Source organism: Rosa chinensis, chromosome 7 (assembly GCF_002994745.2).
Source record: "Rosa chinensis cultivar Old Blush chromosome 7, RchiOBHm-V2, whole genome shotgun sequence".
Lineage (NCBI taxonomy): Eukaryota > Viridiplantae > Streptophyta > Magnoliopsida > Rosales > Rosaceae > Rosa > Rosa chinensis.
The window spans coordinates 19,005,097-19,022,366 of NC_037094.1; the positions used below are offsets into that span (position 1 = coordinate 19,005,097).

The window sequence follows — 17,270 nt, forward strand, 5'->3', positions numbered from 1 at the left end:
GTATATGATTAGCCTTATTACCAACTCAAAGTATAAGGATTGAAAATTGTGACCACAGATATCACTACCGTTTCTGTTTGGTTCACCCCCCATATCCCCCACAAATAAGTGGGACTTTGACGGTACATAATCACCAAACTAGAAAATTCAACATTCTGTTTGGTTCCCGACTCCTGAGTAAGTAGGATAATAACTGTTTAACTGAAAGTACTGATTTTACACCCCCGTTTTGAACAAAGCAAGTGACTAATTCAGTGCCATAATCTGATCTAGTGAGGGCTAGAATTTCTAACATCTCCCCCACATTTCTTACCAACCAAAACAGAGCCACGAATTGCAATTGAAAACAGGGCACCCGACTCTATGCTGCAATCTTTATAAACTGTGATCGTTTCTTCATCCTTAGGTCACTTCTCACCTTGTACACTAGGGGTCTATTTCAGAAATAAACTAGTCTAAAGTTCAGTTTACGGAATGTCCATACTGGGGACTGAAATGAAGTCCAGTTCCAAAATATTGGAGTTTCAACATTTCATATATGAAATTGGAATTAATTGCGTCGTTCCATTCCCATTTCATTTTATTAACATTTAGAGCAAATCGTATGTACTTACTTTCTAAAAGATATATCAGAAAAGGAAATCGATCATGCTTTTTCAGTTGTCTGAGTTGGACATTATTTCAGTCAAAGAAGGCGCTCTATAAGTTTATAAAGAAGTACTCAGCTAATTATCCATTATGCTAATTAATCTCAACTAAAATTATAGTTCTAAGCTACTTGAGTAGATCATAAAATTAGTGTGTTAGAGATCCAGGTTCACAGACCATTTCTCTTTTTAATTTCATATGAATGTATGATTTTTGGGGCTGATTTTGTATTTGCCACCTAAGTATATGAATCCCTACGTATATTTAAAACACAAAACCGGAAATGTTGACCGTTGTCTGCCATTATTGAACGAGACTCGAGCTTTCAAGTCTTGATGGAAGCTTCTGATAGGCCGGAAAAATCATCTTATTTTTTTATTTTATTTTCATTTTACTGTTCTCTGATATTGTGGTAATTATATAAGTATATAACCTTTTCTCAAGGAGTACTGGGGTAAAACACTAATCATTGGAGATTTGGAGATATATATATATAGAAACTCGCCATGCTTGTTACTGGGACAGTGAGACTACTACGTAGTTGGAATGAAATGGGTCGGTACCTAACGTCGGAGTTTTCACTTTTCACAGTTCCCCTGGCTGTCCGTACCTCAAGATCGACTAATTGTACTTCCAGAACTTCAAACTAGGATGACTTGACTAAAAGATTGATGTATTGAATTCACACCCTGAATTGAAAATTATATTCCCTATTTTCACATGCATATAATCAAAATTCTACAGCTATTGAAAAATTTAAAGCCCTCGTCCACACTCCATAGATCTACTTCCTCGAAGGCTATAAATACCACATCAAGTTCTCATACTTTCCCACATCTAATACCGTTTACCTCCAAAGTTTACTTGTTAAGTTTTTCCATCAAATTAGTAACTTAAGTCATCATCATGGGTGTCTTCACTTATGAATCTGAGTTCACCTCTGTCATCCCACCAACCAGGTTGTTCAAGGCCTTCGTCCTGGATGCAGACAACCTCATTCCCAAGATTGCTCCCCAAGCAGTTAAGAGTACCGAGATTCTTCAAGGAGATGGAGGTGTCGGAACCATCAAGAAGATCAACCTCGGGGAAGGAAGTGAATACAGCTACGTGAAGCATCAGATTGACGGAATTGACAAGGAGAACTTTGTGTACAAGTACAGCATGATTGAAGGAGATGCTATCTCAGACAAAATTGAGAAGATCTCGTATGAGACCAAGTTGGTAGCATCTTCCGACGGAGGCTCCCTCATTAAGAGCACCAGCAACTACCACACCAAGGGTGACGTCGAGATCAAGGAAGAGCATGTTAAGGCTGGCAAAGAAAGGGCTGCTGGTTTGTTCAAGATTATTGAGAGCCACCTTCTGGCTAACCCTGATGCTTACAACTAAGAACTCTATCTAGCTATCTATGGTACTAGCTAGATGCTAGATACAACAATCATGTATCCTCATTTCTATGTTTGTGTGGCTTTCGTTTTTGTTTTTCTTTTGGTGTGAAGTTGATCATGCATTTTGATTGAGTTCTTATGATACGGTACATCATATACTTGTATTTGATTTCAATCTCAATAAAGAAAGCAGCAATCATTTTTGCAACCTGGATTTGCATAGACATCTTTATTCCTATGTTATCTGTTTTCGTAGTTAAATTCAGCTCACACACTAATTTTTTTGCATTGTTGAACGTTTAAAAAAGTTTTAAGTCCTATTCTTTTCTTGTCAGTAATTTTCATTCACATGAATTTGTTCTACATGACAAGGCTTTCACTGTTCATATGTAATGAACATTCCTCATTCTATATTCATACAACTTCCGTTACTATCCTCCTCACTTTCATTTCATTTTTCTTGCTCGTGTCATTTTCGAATGAGTTGTTTATTTACAAGATATACTCGCACAAGCCCAATTCTCAAAAAAAGAAAATGCCAAACTCACCCCAAATACTTAATCATATAGTTGCAAGCTCTCGTAAATTTGTTCGAATGGAATGATGCTTCTCTGAAATGTTGGAAGAAATTAAATCGTTACAAATAATGTGAAAATTTTTCAGAAGTTAATTACAATAGCATGGCTACTGATCATAAGGTTTACGGCCAAATTAATTTCAGTCACTGGAACATTGACTAAAAGATACTATTATGTGATTAGAAAACTGCAAATATTGTCGTGCTTCAATTATTCAGTAATGAAGCAACAAAAATGAAGCATCTGACCACAAATTAAGAGACCAACGGATTAATATGAATATATGATATAGTTTAATTTAATTTAATTCAACACATACTGTTTCATTTGTAAAATAATTTGACTTTCAATTGCATATTAATCCATAGGAATTAATTATTATAGCAAATGCTCGTTTTGAACTAATAATCTAATCAGTGTTAAATTCGAGCACGATTGCACCAAGAGACCCATAATTCCTTCAGCATTCATCTCATTGCTTTGGTGAATTTCTCAATAAAAGAAATTATGTCTCCTTACCCCGTATGATGAACAGACTATGAATATTTATTGTAAAATAGATATTGTTAGCGATGTCGTGGGCTCAACGCTTTCAATCCATCTATTTTAGCATGCTTTCCGTTCATGTTCTTGAGCTTACAAACAAATACAACATTAACAGAGGAGCACAATCAAGTAAGGAAGTTAATACAACATTAACAGAGAAGAAGTAGATAGGAAATTAATTAGTGACATTATATGGGATAGTCGCAAACAGTGATCCCTTTAAACTGTCTGTGATGAAGCAGCTATGTTGTTAGACTTCATAGCATGTTGAGTTTCTAATTGTTTATGGTTTCCAATCACTTAAAAAGGATCATACACTTGAGCAAATGTAATATACAGAACAAAAGGAAAGCTGAAGCTCCATCTATTAATATCACAAGGCAGAATTTTACATCAAATGTCAAAACTCTTAAGGGTTATAAAAGAATAATAGATACAATGAGGTGATGCAAGTTTCTATGATTACCAATTGGAGTGAAAACCCATAAGAATCTCATTCCCAGAATTCGCATGTCCTCACATTCAGATCTGGAGATCATCCAATGAGAGCTCATTCTCTGTCAGCATTTTTAGTCTCTGCAAGTTCAAGAAACCACAAGCATTTTCAGAATAACTACTCAGTCTGAGGTTGATGGAACACTTTTCGAAGATGAAATATTAAGTTCATTACCGTTATAAAGGGTGCAGGATCATCAAGACCCGAGGAGCCTAAAACAACTTCCCTCTTCAACTTAGCTGTGAGTTTGTGGCAAACCCTAAGCTGAAATTGAAACACAATTTGTAAGCTCAATAGGCTAAAAAAAAAACAATTATTAACCTTATTTAAGGACATGTGTAACAGTTCCATACCTCTGATCTAGTAGCTCCACCTACTATTACTACAAATATGCGTTGGCCCATCTTCTTGAAATCACTAGATGCATGCCTTAATACTGAATCACTGTCGGCAGCAGGAGAAAATAAAATCACAGTTCAGGGGAAATAAATAAATTATTCATTCAAAGGAAATTATTTATGGGAGGCTTTAAAAATGCATCATGGGGGAGTCATATTTTGTCCATAACCACGAAATACAAGACAGCAGTAGAGAGGAAAATAACTTGGTCCAAAATACAAAATTATCCAATTTGAGAGGCCAGATACCTTGAATACCCATCATCGGAATTCCGAGGCCGGGCCCATGTTGGCGTCCTTCTCGATCTCATTGAATGAGCAGCCGGTTGCTGATGTACTGGTGCACTTTGTGATGTCCCATGAAAACTTGGACTTGGGTCATTCAAACAAGGATAGTCTTCCTTTGACAGTTCACCTTTGCTAAGATTTTCTATAAGTTCCTGAAAGAAGAAAAAGACATTAATATGGTAATCCATGATTATGAGAGGCGCATAATAGTTCACTCTCACAGGATATAATGATGAGTATACAATGGGATCCCTTAATCGTTCTACTTCTATGATAGTTAGCAAGGTATGCTACAAGTAAGCAAAGAAAATTTACTCATGCATTCTTCACTGGAATAAAAATTATAAATAACCATAGATGGAATGAAGTCTAGAATCCAGACATTATTGCTTTAAAGAAGCAGTTCCAAGGCTCCAAGCCCTCTTCTCCATCTAATAACAACAGCACCATGAAATAATACAGTGCATAACCAAATAAAGGTATATGCAGTAATTGCTCTTCGCTAGCAGAGAAAGTGCCCAAGAAGATTAAAGCATTTAGTTGGAACAATTCAGTTATTAGATGACTGCTTAAAGTTTTGTAAATTAATTATCCAAAACAGGAACATCAGATTTCTCTATAGGTGTACAAATTATATGGCACCTAACAATAATCAGCATAATCATTGCATAGATACTTAGATCTGCAAAGAGGAAACCACCTCTATAATGGGATAAAAACGCGAAAGCTGCCACGTTTCTTGTTCATTTGGACGCTCTTTCCTAGCTGCACGTTTCTTCTGAAAATGAATGGCTTCTTATTAGATATTTTATCAACTGATTGAAATATCTCAAAAGCATATAATAGGTGCATTCACCTTATGAAGATCAAACTTCAAAGAAAAAGTTCCGGTTGAGCTTTTTTTGCTATCTAACGATTCACCAAGCAGTCTCATATTAGACACAGCCTTCATATCATCGGGTGGTAATTTGGCCAACTGAAAACAACGAACATTACAACAAGTGAACACTTGACTAAGACTACATATACTGATTAACCCCAGCTGGTACCAACCTTCATCAAATTGTGACCCTTCTCACCCTCAAATTTCTCAGGATAAATGGCTGCAAGAATCATCAACAAGCGCAACTTATTTTCACCAGTTGTATCCTGCAGAAAAATGGTATATGTATTTTACAAAATATAATGAAAAGGAGTCTAGTGGTTTCATATATACTTCTACAGTTTTCTTACCTCTTTTGTTGTCAAAAATTTGATTACATCTTTCATCCCCGCATCTCCAAAAACAAGATCCTGCTCCAACTGCCCAAGTTCTCGCAGCCCAAGCTCCCTGATAATTTTGTTAACTTTCCCCGCAATCTGGAGCAATAAAAAAAAAAATTTGGCTCAAGCCATGATATCCATGCTCAAAGTCAACAATTTGAAATTTCATTCAGTCATTTGATATCCCATTACTTCCGATTTGTTGGCAAAAGCATAATTTGTTACAGAACATGCGACAATGCATATAAGTCATCCCCAGTTCATTAAGGGCTGAATAACATGTTCTCATTTAAGGACTTTATGAGACAAATGAACATTAAATATTGTCATATACTTATATTTATACTGTCATATGTAGTCTTTATAAAGACTTAACAGCTTAAATTTTTAGCCAAACTTTTGATCTAATTGGTTATTTTAATGAATCAGATACTTCAATAAGATACTACTTCAAAGAGCTAACCTCTACATGCAGGGAGAGCTTGTCAATTTGTTCACTGTATTGTGGCAATGCTTGAACCATCTTTTGCAAGTCCCTTGTAGATAGTTCGTGAGTATCTCTATATAAGAGTTGGAACATTTTAGGTGAGAAACAAAACAACAGTCAAACACTGACACCATGTAGACTTGCTCATGCTATAAAATTTATACACCAATAAACGGTTCAATACTTAAACTAAAGAAATGGGGAGGAAAAAAAAGAGAGCAAGTTAAGTATAAAGAAATTCGAGTAATACATATTTATATATAATATCAATAACAAGAAATAACAAAAAAAAAGACAGCAAGTACAAAGAAATTCGAGTAATACATATTTATATATAATATCAATAACAAGAAATAACAAAACAAAATGCTAAAGTCAGCAAGGGCCAAATAGAAAATTGGATTGATGTATAGAAAACCATCTCAGGTACAGCCCAGGGAGCAATTCATAAGAAATGTTGAAGCAGTCACTAACATCCAGACCGGACATGTAAGGTACTTAGAACTAAACAATTTCAAGTAAAATCTCAAAATTTGTTGACTTAGAAAATAATTTTGTATCAACTTTATATCACGCCAACCCCCACACAATAGGGTTCTCACACACAAGCTCATTCTGTCTAGTTTAAGTAAAAAAATGAATGCTCTACTAAAAGACCACACAAACTGAGGCTCAGCGTTTCGCGGTATTTGCCCACATATTAGTAACAAGAGAAAGGTGGGTTTGAAGACCAGAAAGGAAAATCCCAAGCTCCAATAAAAGACTTAAGATATGGTAGGTACACACGTCACGGGTCATGTATCAATGATTTGCACAATGAAGGATTAACGCTGCCAAGTTGTGTTATCTTGGAAGATATGCGCCCAGATAAAGCAAATCATGGAAAAGAAAAATCCAGAGAAGCAACTATATGCACATATGAAGTGAGAGCTTTGGTTGCTCTGATTTCATAACAAGTCCAACTTTTACAGTGTTACATGTATGGATATCTTTACAGGAATCTAGTGCACAACAACACTCCTTAGTATGTAACTATTTCCGAAAAATAGTCAAAAAAATCATAACCAAAAATGCTCCTTCCAAATCATGAGCCAGAACAGAATTAAAACTACATAAGATAGACACAAGGAACGAAGACCAAAAGGCATTTGATGAATTAAAATATATCTATATCACATACTGAAGGAAACAAATAGCAATTTAGAAGGCATCTAAAAATCATGAAAGTCGTAAGTGATAATTAATTTTTCACAAATACACTAACCTGGACCCATGCATTTGTGCAGCCTTATTCTTTGATACAAAGTTGGTCATTTTATCGTGCAACCGTTCACTAGCCTGTCACAGTCAATGGTGATTAAATGAAAAGGGGAACTAGGGAACTAATTTCATTTATAGGAAAACCCAAAAAGATAAGTACAGGCACAGGACATACATCTGCTATATGTGCATGGCGAAGCTCAAGCCAGACAGGATCATGATCCTCTAAGAGAACCTCTTTTTTCTCTGGTGGACCACCATTTTTGCCAGGAACCTGCATGTGAAATCACATGATAAACTAACCTAGAGACCAAAAAAAAAAAAACTTGGAAAGCATACATAATTAAATGCTATTTGAACTTACTTCTTGCACATATTTATTTCCATCCATATTTAGCAAGTCATGACACATGGCATCATACGTCCATTCGTGTATGATTGGTGCAATCTGAAAGTTCAAATAAGAATATCCATTATAATAATGACAAGGATGCCCTAAATATGATATGTGTGTATAATCAACACATGCACCTAAAAACCTGATCTACAGATCTGTCAAGGATAAGCAACTCGCATGTTTCTGTCTCAGGGAAGTTCGGAATTGTTTTTTTATATTTCATGAGACAATCCCAGATCCCCGCAGCAAGCTTTGTAGGAATTAAATCACGAAAAGTTGTCATCGTGGTGGCATCAAGTGACTTGGCAGCTCGGTATCGCACATGAGGAAATTCCTAAGAAATTAGATTAAATATTAGCTGCTAATTTTTCAAAAAATCTTTAACCAAAATTAAACAATAGGTCATGTACCCTTAAAGAAGCAAAAACCGTGGCAACTCGAGTTGCCATCACATTCAAACATGTAACACCTTTGCGTGAATTCTCCTCATCCCCATAAAGTTCCTCTAAAGCCTTCTCATTGTTGGTTACAAAAGCCTTTGCATCAAAAATCACAAATTAGATAAACAATGAACCTTTTTTTTTGAATAAAATCAATGCAGGAACAATTTTAACTATATTTAGAGTAATGGAACTGTGTAAATAAGTTATGACTTTGAGTGTCATTTATTTTTACAAAAAACATAAACGAGCGTCCAAAATAGGGATCCAGACAACAATAAGATAACGGGTGTGGTTATCAAATAGGCTGTGCCTCCACCACAAAGTACCCACAAAGTACTGTACAATGTCGAACTAATAGGGGAAAAAAGAACTATTACAATCCCTGACCACATTATGGCATTGAAAAGACAAGAACTTTATTGAATGATTGAATGCAAGTAAAATCTTGAGTAAAGCCTTAAAACATAATTAATCATGTTTGACATGTTTAACTCTAAACTAGAATGCCAAAAGTGCGTTGATTCATACATTATGGGAAATATAAGGTGCTATAGCCGTACTGATCTGGCATCCTCTAACTTATATAGACTGAACCTTAGATTTTGGTAGATCAGTTGTCAAACTTTATCTTTCAAAAATGGATTTTACAAGAACATTAGTAAAAACTACATATAATCCAGACAGGATTAAATGAATTGCTGAAGTAGTACCACATACCTGGCTGTCTATAGCAAAATATTCCAAATTCATCTGCACAATTATCCAAATTAGAATAAATTAGAACTCCTAAACAGCAAGATGCAACTGGGGCTGATACATAAAGTTCTGCAATCTTATCAATCTAAGAACAATAATTTCCCATGAAAGAATTGCAACCTCTCTCAAAGCAGATATGCGAGTTAAGACAGTTCCATCCTTCTTGATGTGACTGACCAATTCTTTTGGAATCGGTGAACTGAAGAAAACAAATGCCCTACACAGACGGAAAAAACAAAATGTGGGAGAGGGCATTGAAAGATTAGGACTCCCATTAGAAAAAAAACACACAAACAAACAAACAAAAGAACAAATGCCCTACACATACTTTCTGTATAATGGTGATCTTCCAGACATGTCTGACAAGAACATGATAACACTGCAATTAACACCATAGTGAGAGTTAGAAGCTTTTTATCTATAGGCCTGACGTAAAAACCCAACAGGAAACCTACAATGCTTCCAATAATCTTTGAAATTGTCATACTTTTGTAACTGGGAAATTTTGTTATTTCACATCCTACTTCCAAAATAATCCAAACATGTGCATTGATATATAATCAGGAACAGGAATGAGAGACGGAAATTGTTTTTGGTTGAACGAAAATGACATATCAAAGGAAATTTCACCAGACATAGATGATGTAAGAACAGAGAATAACTGAATCAGTAGTGACAATCCAACAAAAGGACAGTTTTTAGTTCTGAAATCGTGACGATCCAATAGTTTGAATTTTTTTTTTTTCAGTATCTCAACTGTAAGATCATTTATAACTTTAAGCCAAGGGAAATGACAAAAACATAATGACACACAAAACAGATAGAAATAACCACAGAAAACCCAATCATTTCCAGTCAGATAGTCAGTCACAACAATAAAATTGGCAAACCAATAAAAAAGTGGTGTCAATCTTCTTAGTTAAAAACAGTGATAGTGTATAACATTTAAAAAAAAAAAAAAAACGTAGAACGTATTACTTCTCTTTGGACGGCTGCATAAAGTATATAGCATCCATGGAGGGCAACGGCTGCCTTCGCCTATATATATCTTCAACCACTGCAGGATAATATGAATACCAGTCAATTGCAGAAGTAAAACATTTTTAAAGTCACACCTACATTTGGAAAATATTCCCATTAAGAATACTTGTGATAAGACTAAGAATCAGGATATATTGTCTCTTTTCTGTAATCTTGGTTATGATTATATTTAAAGTTTCTTTCGTATAGTAGTCTTCTACTAGAACAAGTTCATCCTATATGGACAAGTTCAACTCCACATTCTGGGCTCAGATTATGTAGAGAAAACCCACATATGAAGCAGTTCTTGGACCACATTCTAGCATCTTAAGCTTTGAAAATAGTGGTAAACCAACAATGGAACATGTGATGTATTTCATAACCAAATGTGTGTGTGTGCGCGCGTGTGTTTGTGAAGTGATGTATTGACCTCTGATGCAAGTAGTCAAAGAAATACCATGCACCCCTTTATTTTACAGCTAGATACACAGTGAAAGACGAATAAAGAGGAAGATAATGACGTCATTGAATATTAAGATAACACAGCATTCTGTTCATACCACTGACAATAGAATCAATAGAGCAAAAAGCTGATAGGAAGGCAAAACAATCGAAGAAAAGAAAAAGAACAAGAAGAAAAGGAAAAATTTACAGAGGAATCCCTTTTGATTCTTACATGAAACTCCTTCATCTGTAATATCAGCCATTTTGCATGCATAAGACATTATCTTGACAGTAAGTTTGTCCATAATCAGCACCTGCAGATATATAGGACGACATGAAAATGCTAAGTAAACAAAAAAGTGTCATAATAAGGAACACAACCAAGAACGCGCACGCGCGCGCGTGTGTGTGTGTGTGTGTGTGTGAGAGAGAGAGAGAGAGAGAGAGAGATACTTGCCAGAATAAAAAGTAAATGTACTGCAACTTATCATATGGATTTACAAAATAAAAGAGATAACATTTTTTCACCCCAAAGCAAGCACCTTTTGAAATTTCCCAACCTATTAAAGAAAAACTACAAGGTTTGATTGAATCATTCACTTGCAATTTATTCCAGATTACATAAAATGTGAAAACACACTTAAGAGTCCTTAACTTCAGTTATTTCATCAATTATAAACACAAAACCAACAAAATGTATCCCATTCCTATAACATGTCCACGAAGCATATAAAAGCTCTTTTGAATTATGTAAACAAAAATCAATGGATATTTGCATGGTACTACATACACACACACACGTCTGTGTTTGTAGACAATGAAGAGAGGAGCATGCATCCACCAAAACATCCACAAGAAGTACAGATACCAAACTTTGTACTACAAATGACATCACATATACAAGCTGTATGTACCTTCCAAGTTGATTTTGAGTCCCCTGATTTACAAGATCGAAGCATTTCATGCAATAGCCCTGAACAAAAAAAAATTAAGAAAAAGAACAAAGCAGGGTCAATAAACAGTCCACCAGTCAGCAAAATGGTAATGCCACGGAGCCGCCATTGATATAAAACAACAATCTCACAACACTGATATATACATTGATGACAAGTGACACAACCAATTATAATCTACAGTAACTTAACAAAAATATAAAAAAAATTATAAACCAAAGCAACTGCAAAAACCATAACAAGTTTTCTTAGTCATTAAAAAGAGATAAACCAAAATTTTCCGAGTTCCGCAATCTCCCTATTCAAATATTCCCTACAGCTGAAGTCCGGTGCACATTGCACCATATCAGAAAAAAGTTTCCCTGCCACATTCTACACGTATTATCTGCCTCTCGGCTTAACCATCCCTATTAGCTAGCCAGCTGCAGCCGGTAACAATTAAAGTCTCTACCATTACTAATTGCAGTTACATATTACTAACTCTATTAATCATTCAACTTCCAGCTTCACAAAATTTACTTCCGTTTTACTAATCACCACCATTCTTCACTAACCATATCAATCCGAACCAAACAGCATACGAATTCATTTCCTCGAATCATCAAAATTCAGAATCAAAGAAATTGAAGTAAGTAGGATAGAGAGGAAGGGAAGGGAACTCACGATCACGGCTGATTTGCTTGAAATTCTTGTAGTCGGCGCCGTAGGACGACGAATCGGAGTCGGAGAACGACATGTCGGATCCGGAAGCTCTTTGTTTCTTTCGTTATCTCCGATCGAATCGTTAGCAACAGAAACCGGAGAGAGAAGAGAGAGAGAGAGAGAGAGAGAGAGAGAGATCGCGTACGGACGGAGGTCGGAGAGAGAAGAGAAGAGAAGAGAAAGAGAGAAGAAATGGGAGAATAGATCCTTTTTTTCTTAAAAGGGGAAGTTAATTACGAAAAGGGACGATTTTTATTACGGGTGCTGACGTGTTGACTTTGAGGTGTGCGGGGGAATGTTGAACCGGCTAATGAAACTTCGCGTTTTGGCTTTGAGGGATATAGGAAAATGACTTGATCCCTCCTTTTTTATTGTTTTTGCTTCATTTGATAGTGTTTTTGAATTTTTAAGGAGATTCTAGTTTGAATTTTTTGATTATGATATATAATCTGGCCTGCCATGAGTTGTCAGCTTGCTGTAATTCAAGCTTAATGTTTTTCTTAACAATATAGAATTCATTCTTATCAAAAAAAACAATATAGAATTCATTTATTGACCATAATATGGAATCAATTTGGATGAGTGGGTGATTATGGTTAGTTCTACAATTTGTTAGCCTCTGATTTTTTTTTTAAAGGAGAATGTTGTTCTTCATGAGTATTCTATTGAAGGGAGAGGAAATAAATTCGTTCGATCTTCTAGATCATAGTCAAGGTTACATGTATCAAAACCTATCTACTAGTTTTTATTTAACGTCTATGGAGAATGGACTAGGTATTTGCTTAACAGAGAATCAATTTGACCCATTCACCTTCTCCCTCTCCTATAATTCCATCTCTTACAAATATATATGTTTGATTCGAAAATATTTCGAGACCAAATTCATTCATGTCACTCAGATCGAAGATAAAAATAAAAACCAAACTCGACAGTTAGACATTCGAGCTACATACTAATCAAGACTAAATAGATAAGTAATGATTGAGATATACTCTTACAAAAAATAAACAGCTCCTTTCTTGGCGAATTCTAGTATGGCCAGCACCCTAGTTCATCTTAGGCCACATGGAATTGCAGAGGTTTTCAAGTTTTCTCATCTCATTCTCATAATTTTCACATTCAGCAAGTTTGTTCTCATTCTCATCAAGCCATGACATGACTACTGTTTCAACTGCATCTACAATTTGTGTCTTGTCTGCTTCGTTCAAATTTAGGATGTTAGAAACTGTGTCCACCATGTTAGATGCATAATCTTTCAATGCAAGCTTAGCCTCCATTTTCTTCTTCTTCTCCCGATCCTCTAACTTGTACTTCTCTGCCTCCTTTACCATCTTCTCAATGTCTTCCTATGATAGCCTACCTTTGTGGTTATTGGTGAGTGTAATCTGGCTCCTATTCCGGGTTGATTTTTCCTCGGCAGAGACAAACATAATCCCTTTGGCATCAATCTCAAAGCAAAGGGTGACCTGAGATGTTTCCCTTGGAGCAAGACGGAGGCCTTTGAGCTTAAATGTACCCAACAATCTGTTATCTTTAGCTATTGCGCTTTCACCCTCGTACACTTTAAACTTCATACATACTTGTCCAGTTCCGACATTTGTCTCACCTTTTTCTTTCTTAGTGTGGAGGATAGTGTTTATTGGGACAGCAACATTCATTTCTCCATTAAAATGCTTTGCACTAAGGGAAAAGGAAGTGACATCCAGCAAGATCAAGTCATGAACCTTCTCGATATTTTTCTTCACCGTTCAAAATTACAGCTTGTATAGAGGCACTATATGCAACTGCTTCATCCAGATTGATACTTTTGCAAAGCTCCTTGCCATCAAATAAGTCTTGCAATAGCTGTTGTACCTTGGGAATTCTTGTAGACCCACCAACAAGAACAACATCATGAACAATGCTCTTGTCCATCTTAGTATCTCTCAAACATTGCTTCACATGCTCCATACATTTGATAAATAGATCCAAGTTGATCTCTTCAAATTTTGCTCTCATTATTGTCGAGTGAAAGTCATTACCTTCGAATAAAGATTCAATCTCAATGCAGGTTTGCATAGTGGAAGAAAGAGTTCTCTTTTCTCTCTCACAAGATGTTCTCAATCTCCTTAGTGCTTTGGGGTTATTACTAATGTCCTTTTCGTACTTCTTTCGGAACTTTTGTACAAAATAGTTCACCATTCTATTATCAAAATCTTCACCCCCAAGATGAGTATCACTAGCTGTAGCTTTCACTTCAAAAATACCTTCTTCAATTTTAAGAAGGGAAACATCGAAAGTACCACCACCATGATAAAAAATAAGAACGTTTTTTCCAGCAATATTGGTGCCTTTTCTATCAAGACCGTAGGCCATGGCTGCAACTGTTGGCTCGTTGATAATACGAATAACATTCATTCCTGCAATTACACCGGTGTTCTTTGTGGCTTGACGTTGTAAGTCATTAAAGTATGCTGGGACAGTGATAACGACATTCTTTACCGTCGATCCGATGTAGGCCTCTGCTATTTCACGTATCTTATTGAGAACCATTGCAGATATCTCCTCAGCGGCAAACTGCTTTTTTTTCATTCTTATAATTGATCATAATCATGGGTTTGTCCCTAACTCCACGAACCTTGAAATGCCATAATTTCATGTCATTTTTTACATTTACATCACTAAATCTTCTTCCAGTCAAGCGCTTTGCATCTAAAGAAAAACATAAAAAGTTAATAAAAGTAACAAGTATGAAGAACAATAATATACATACAAACGATTCAGCATCACACTAATGAAACTGCCACATTATATTTATAATAGAAAATATGAAGAACTTACCAAAAACAGTGTTGAAGGGGTTCATTGAGACTTGGTTCTTAGCTGCATCACCAATTAAACGCCCAGTGTTTGTAAAAGCAGCATATGGATGGTGTTATTCTATTGCCCTGATCATTGGTTATGATTTCAACACGCCCATGTTGCCAAACACCAACGCATGAGTAAGTTGTTCCAAGATCAATTTCTATGAAGATCAATTTCAACACGCCCATAGCCATTAACATCTATATGAGTAGACAACTTAGACCAAATACTGTATATACAAAGGGAAAAAGTTTTCACATAATCGATGAATGTGATATACTACACTATATATAGAAACAGAATTGATGCTTCAGTTTGATGCAGTTTGGGTTTTCATGTAGCAAAGTATTTCTTTTTTCACCAAACAAAGGAATTCTAATTGACGTCCGGCAGCGTGCCCTCGGAGCTCTGTCGTCGGACGGGCTACGTTGTTTCCACCTATACGTCGGTGGAGGAAGTGGTGTCCTCAATTGCAGGAGGTTAAATCTGGGCTTCTGCGGTTTGAGGAAGGTGGAGGAGGAGATTGCGGCTACTGTCGAGTGGAGATCTAGTTCCGGTTGGTGGGGTTGGTTGCTGAGGGCGCCGTTGCTTGGTTTCGTCACCGGTTGGGTCAAGTTTTGGATTGCAGCGAGGGTTGAGTCGAAGGGTGTTTGGCGGATCTGGGTTGATATTATCGATCTTTCTGGATCCGATCTGAAGATGGAGGATGGCTGGGCTGGTGGTGATCGGGTTGACAAACGGCGTGTGATGCCTCTGAAATTCTTATTTATTATTTGAGGATTTTTCGGGATTAATTTGGTGGTTATTGGACGATTTCGTGGCTCGTGGATGGAGCGGAAGTGTTTTGGGCGAATAATTATTCAAGAAGCGTCATTTTAGGGGGAGCAAGGGTTGACTTTTTATTCATTGGGTATCTCTGAAAATTTCCTTCATGAAAGTTGTAGAGCGTTTCTATATGAGTTCGTGGATATGTGGAACTCGAGAATTGGAGTTCGTATGAAGAAGTTATTGGTTTCGGAAAAAATTTCTATTTTTGTATAAAAAGACAAATTTTTGAGAAAATTGCAAAAGAGCCCAGATTTCCCACAAAGGAAACCCGAGCTTAGTCTCTCTCTCCCGAGCCTGCGCGCAGCCCAGCCATTTTGCTGGCTTCGTTCTTCCTCCTCCGGCCACCATCGGACGGGATTCCAAGTGGGCTTTCTTCGCCTCAACATCCTCTACACGTCTGTGGAAGTGATTCTTCACGATTCGAGCTGTGGTGGATGCTGCAAGGCCGAGAAGAAGTCGCGTCGGGGATGAAATCGCCTTCGTCGGAACTAGAGATTCCGGCCACCTTTGCTGGTGATTCTTGAGGGCTTTTGGAGCTTAGAGGACGTAGATGCTTTCCACAAGGTGGCTTGCATTGATTCAAAGTGTGGAGGTTGAATTTTGGATTTGAAATTCTAGGGTTTCAATCGGCCCGATTTGTTCTAAGGTAAAATTTGATCGATTGGTGTATAATTGGACTTTGGTGTAGTTATGAAAGTTGTAATTGAAGTTGAGATGAAGAACTTTTGTATTGGGGGTTTTGCTAAATTTTGACTTTGGATTGGTGGCGCCGCCGCCACTGTGGTGGTGTTTTCCTACGGTTTCCGGCCACCTCAGGGATAGTTTCTGTTCCTGATTTTGATCTACTCGTTCATACGAGCATTTCGATATATTGTTTGTAATTTTTGGAGATCGTATGAGCATGTTAGGGTTTTTGTGATTTCAATAGTTTCGGTTATAGATCTGTGAGGATCCGACTATCCGATCGACTTGTGGTTTTGGCATATCGATCGTAGAAGTATTCAGGAGACATGGGTGGTCTCGGATGTGGTTTCGCCTCGATTGGCGTCACTTTTGAAATTTTAGTTCAAAACAGGGGTTTCAGACTTAAATCATTTGTGAATCGTTACTGATTTGAGTTCATTGGTGATTTGGACGAGTTGTTAGAGTGAGTGTTAGTTCGGTTCTGTATAGAAGACGCAGCGGGATTCTGAGATGAGTAACCTCACAAGGTATATTTACGAACAGAATATCCTTATCGTTTTGAGAGTTATTTATTAACTGCAAACTATAGTTGGTATTAGTAGACATTCCTGAGCGGATGACTACGTGTGTATATATATATATATATATATATATATATTTACTTGAAATATATATGTGTGGATGAGTTCATTCTCGTTTTGTGATGTGACTTCTCGGAAAACAATTATGGTGGGAAATGGTATTTCTATTGTTTTGAAAAGTGTTTGAGGATTTGGGGAGTTGCAGGTTGTGATTTCTCCATTTGGGTTGGGTAACATTTTCAGGTCTGGTATGACCATTTTAAATG

The 17,270-nt window shown here is 36.6% G+C and overlaps 2 protein-coding genes and 1 pseudogene across 2 annotated transcripts; 1 reads left to right on the forward strand and 2 right to left on the reverse strand.

The window, feature by feature from the left end:
• Positions 1 to 1,468: 1,468 nt before the first annotated feature.
• Positions 1,469 to 2,205, forward strand: LOC112178810 (major strawberry allergen Fra a 1.08). The gene has a single exon (XM_024317038.2). The coding sequence runs from the start codon at positions 1,555 to 1,557 to the stop codon at positions 2,035 to 2,037; it is 483 nt and encodes a 160-aa protein (XP_024172806.1). The 5' UTR covers positions 1,469 to 1,554; the 3' UTR covers positions 2,038 to 2,205.
• Positions 2,206 to 3,494: 1,289 nt separating this feature from the next.
• Positions 3,495 to 12,275, reverse strand: LOC112179017 (SNARE-interacting protein KEULE). Its single transcript, XM_024317314.2, has 21 exons — positions 12,029 to 12,275; positions 11,327 to 11,385; positions 10,645 to 10,726; positions 9,927 to 10,005; positions 9,277 to 9,327; positions 9,069 to 9,165; positions 8,910 to 8,942; positions 8,160 to 8,285; positions 7,892 to 8,083; positions 7,717 to 7,800; positions 7,528 to 7,626; positions 7,357 to 7,430; positions 6,069 to 6,165; positions 5,576 to 5,701; positions 5,396 to 5,491; positions 5,199 to 5,318; positions 5,043 to 5,120; positions 4,304 to 4,494; positions 4,010 to 4,100; positions 3,831 to 3,920; positions 3,495 to 3,736 (listed from the first exon to the last, which is right to left on the reverse strand). Exons 1-21 carry the CDS (start codon positions 12,099 to 12,101, stop codon positions 3,683 to 3,685), a joined length of 1,992 nt encoding a protein of 663 aa, XP_024173082.1. The 5' UTR covers positions 12,102 to 12,275; the 3' UTR covers positions 3,495 to 3,682.
• An 838-nt stretch (positions 12,276 to 13,113) lies between these two features.
• LOC112177541 lies at positions 13,114 to 15,105 on the reverse strand (annotated as a pseudogene).
• Between the last annotated feature and the right edge of the window lie 2,165 nt (positions 15,106 to 17,270).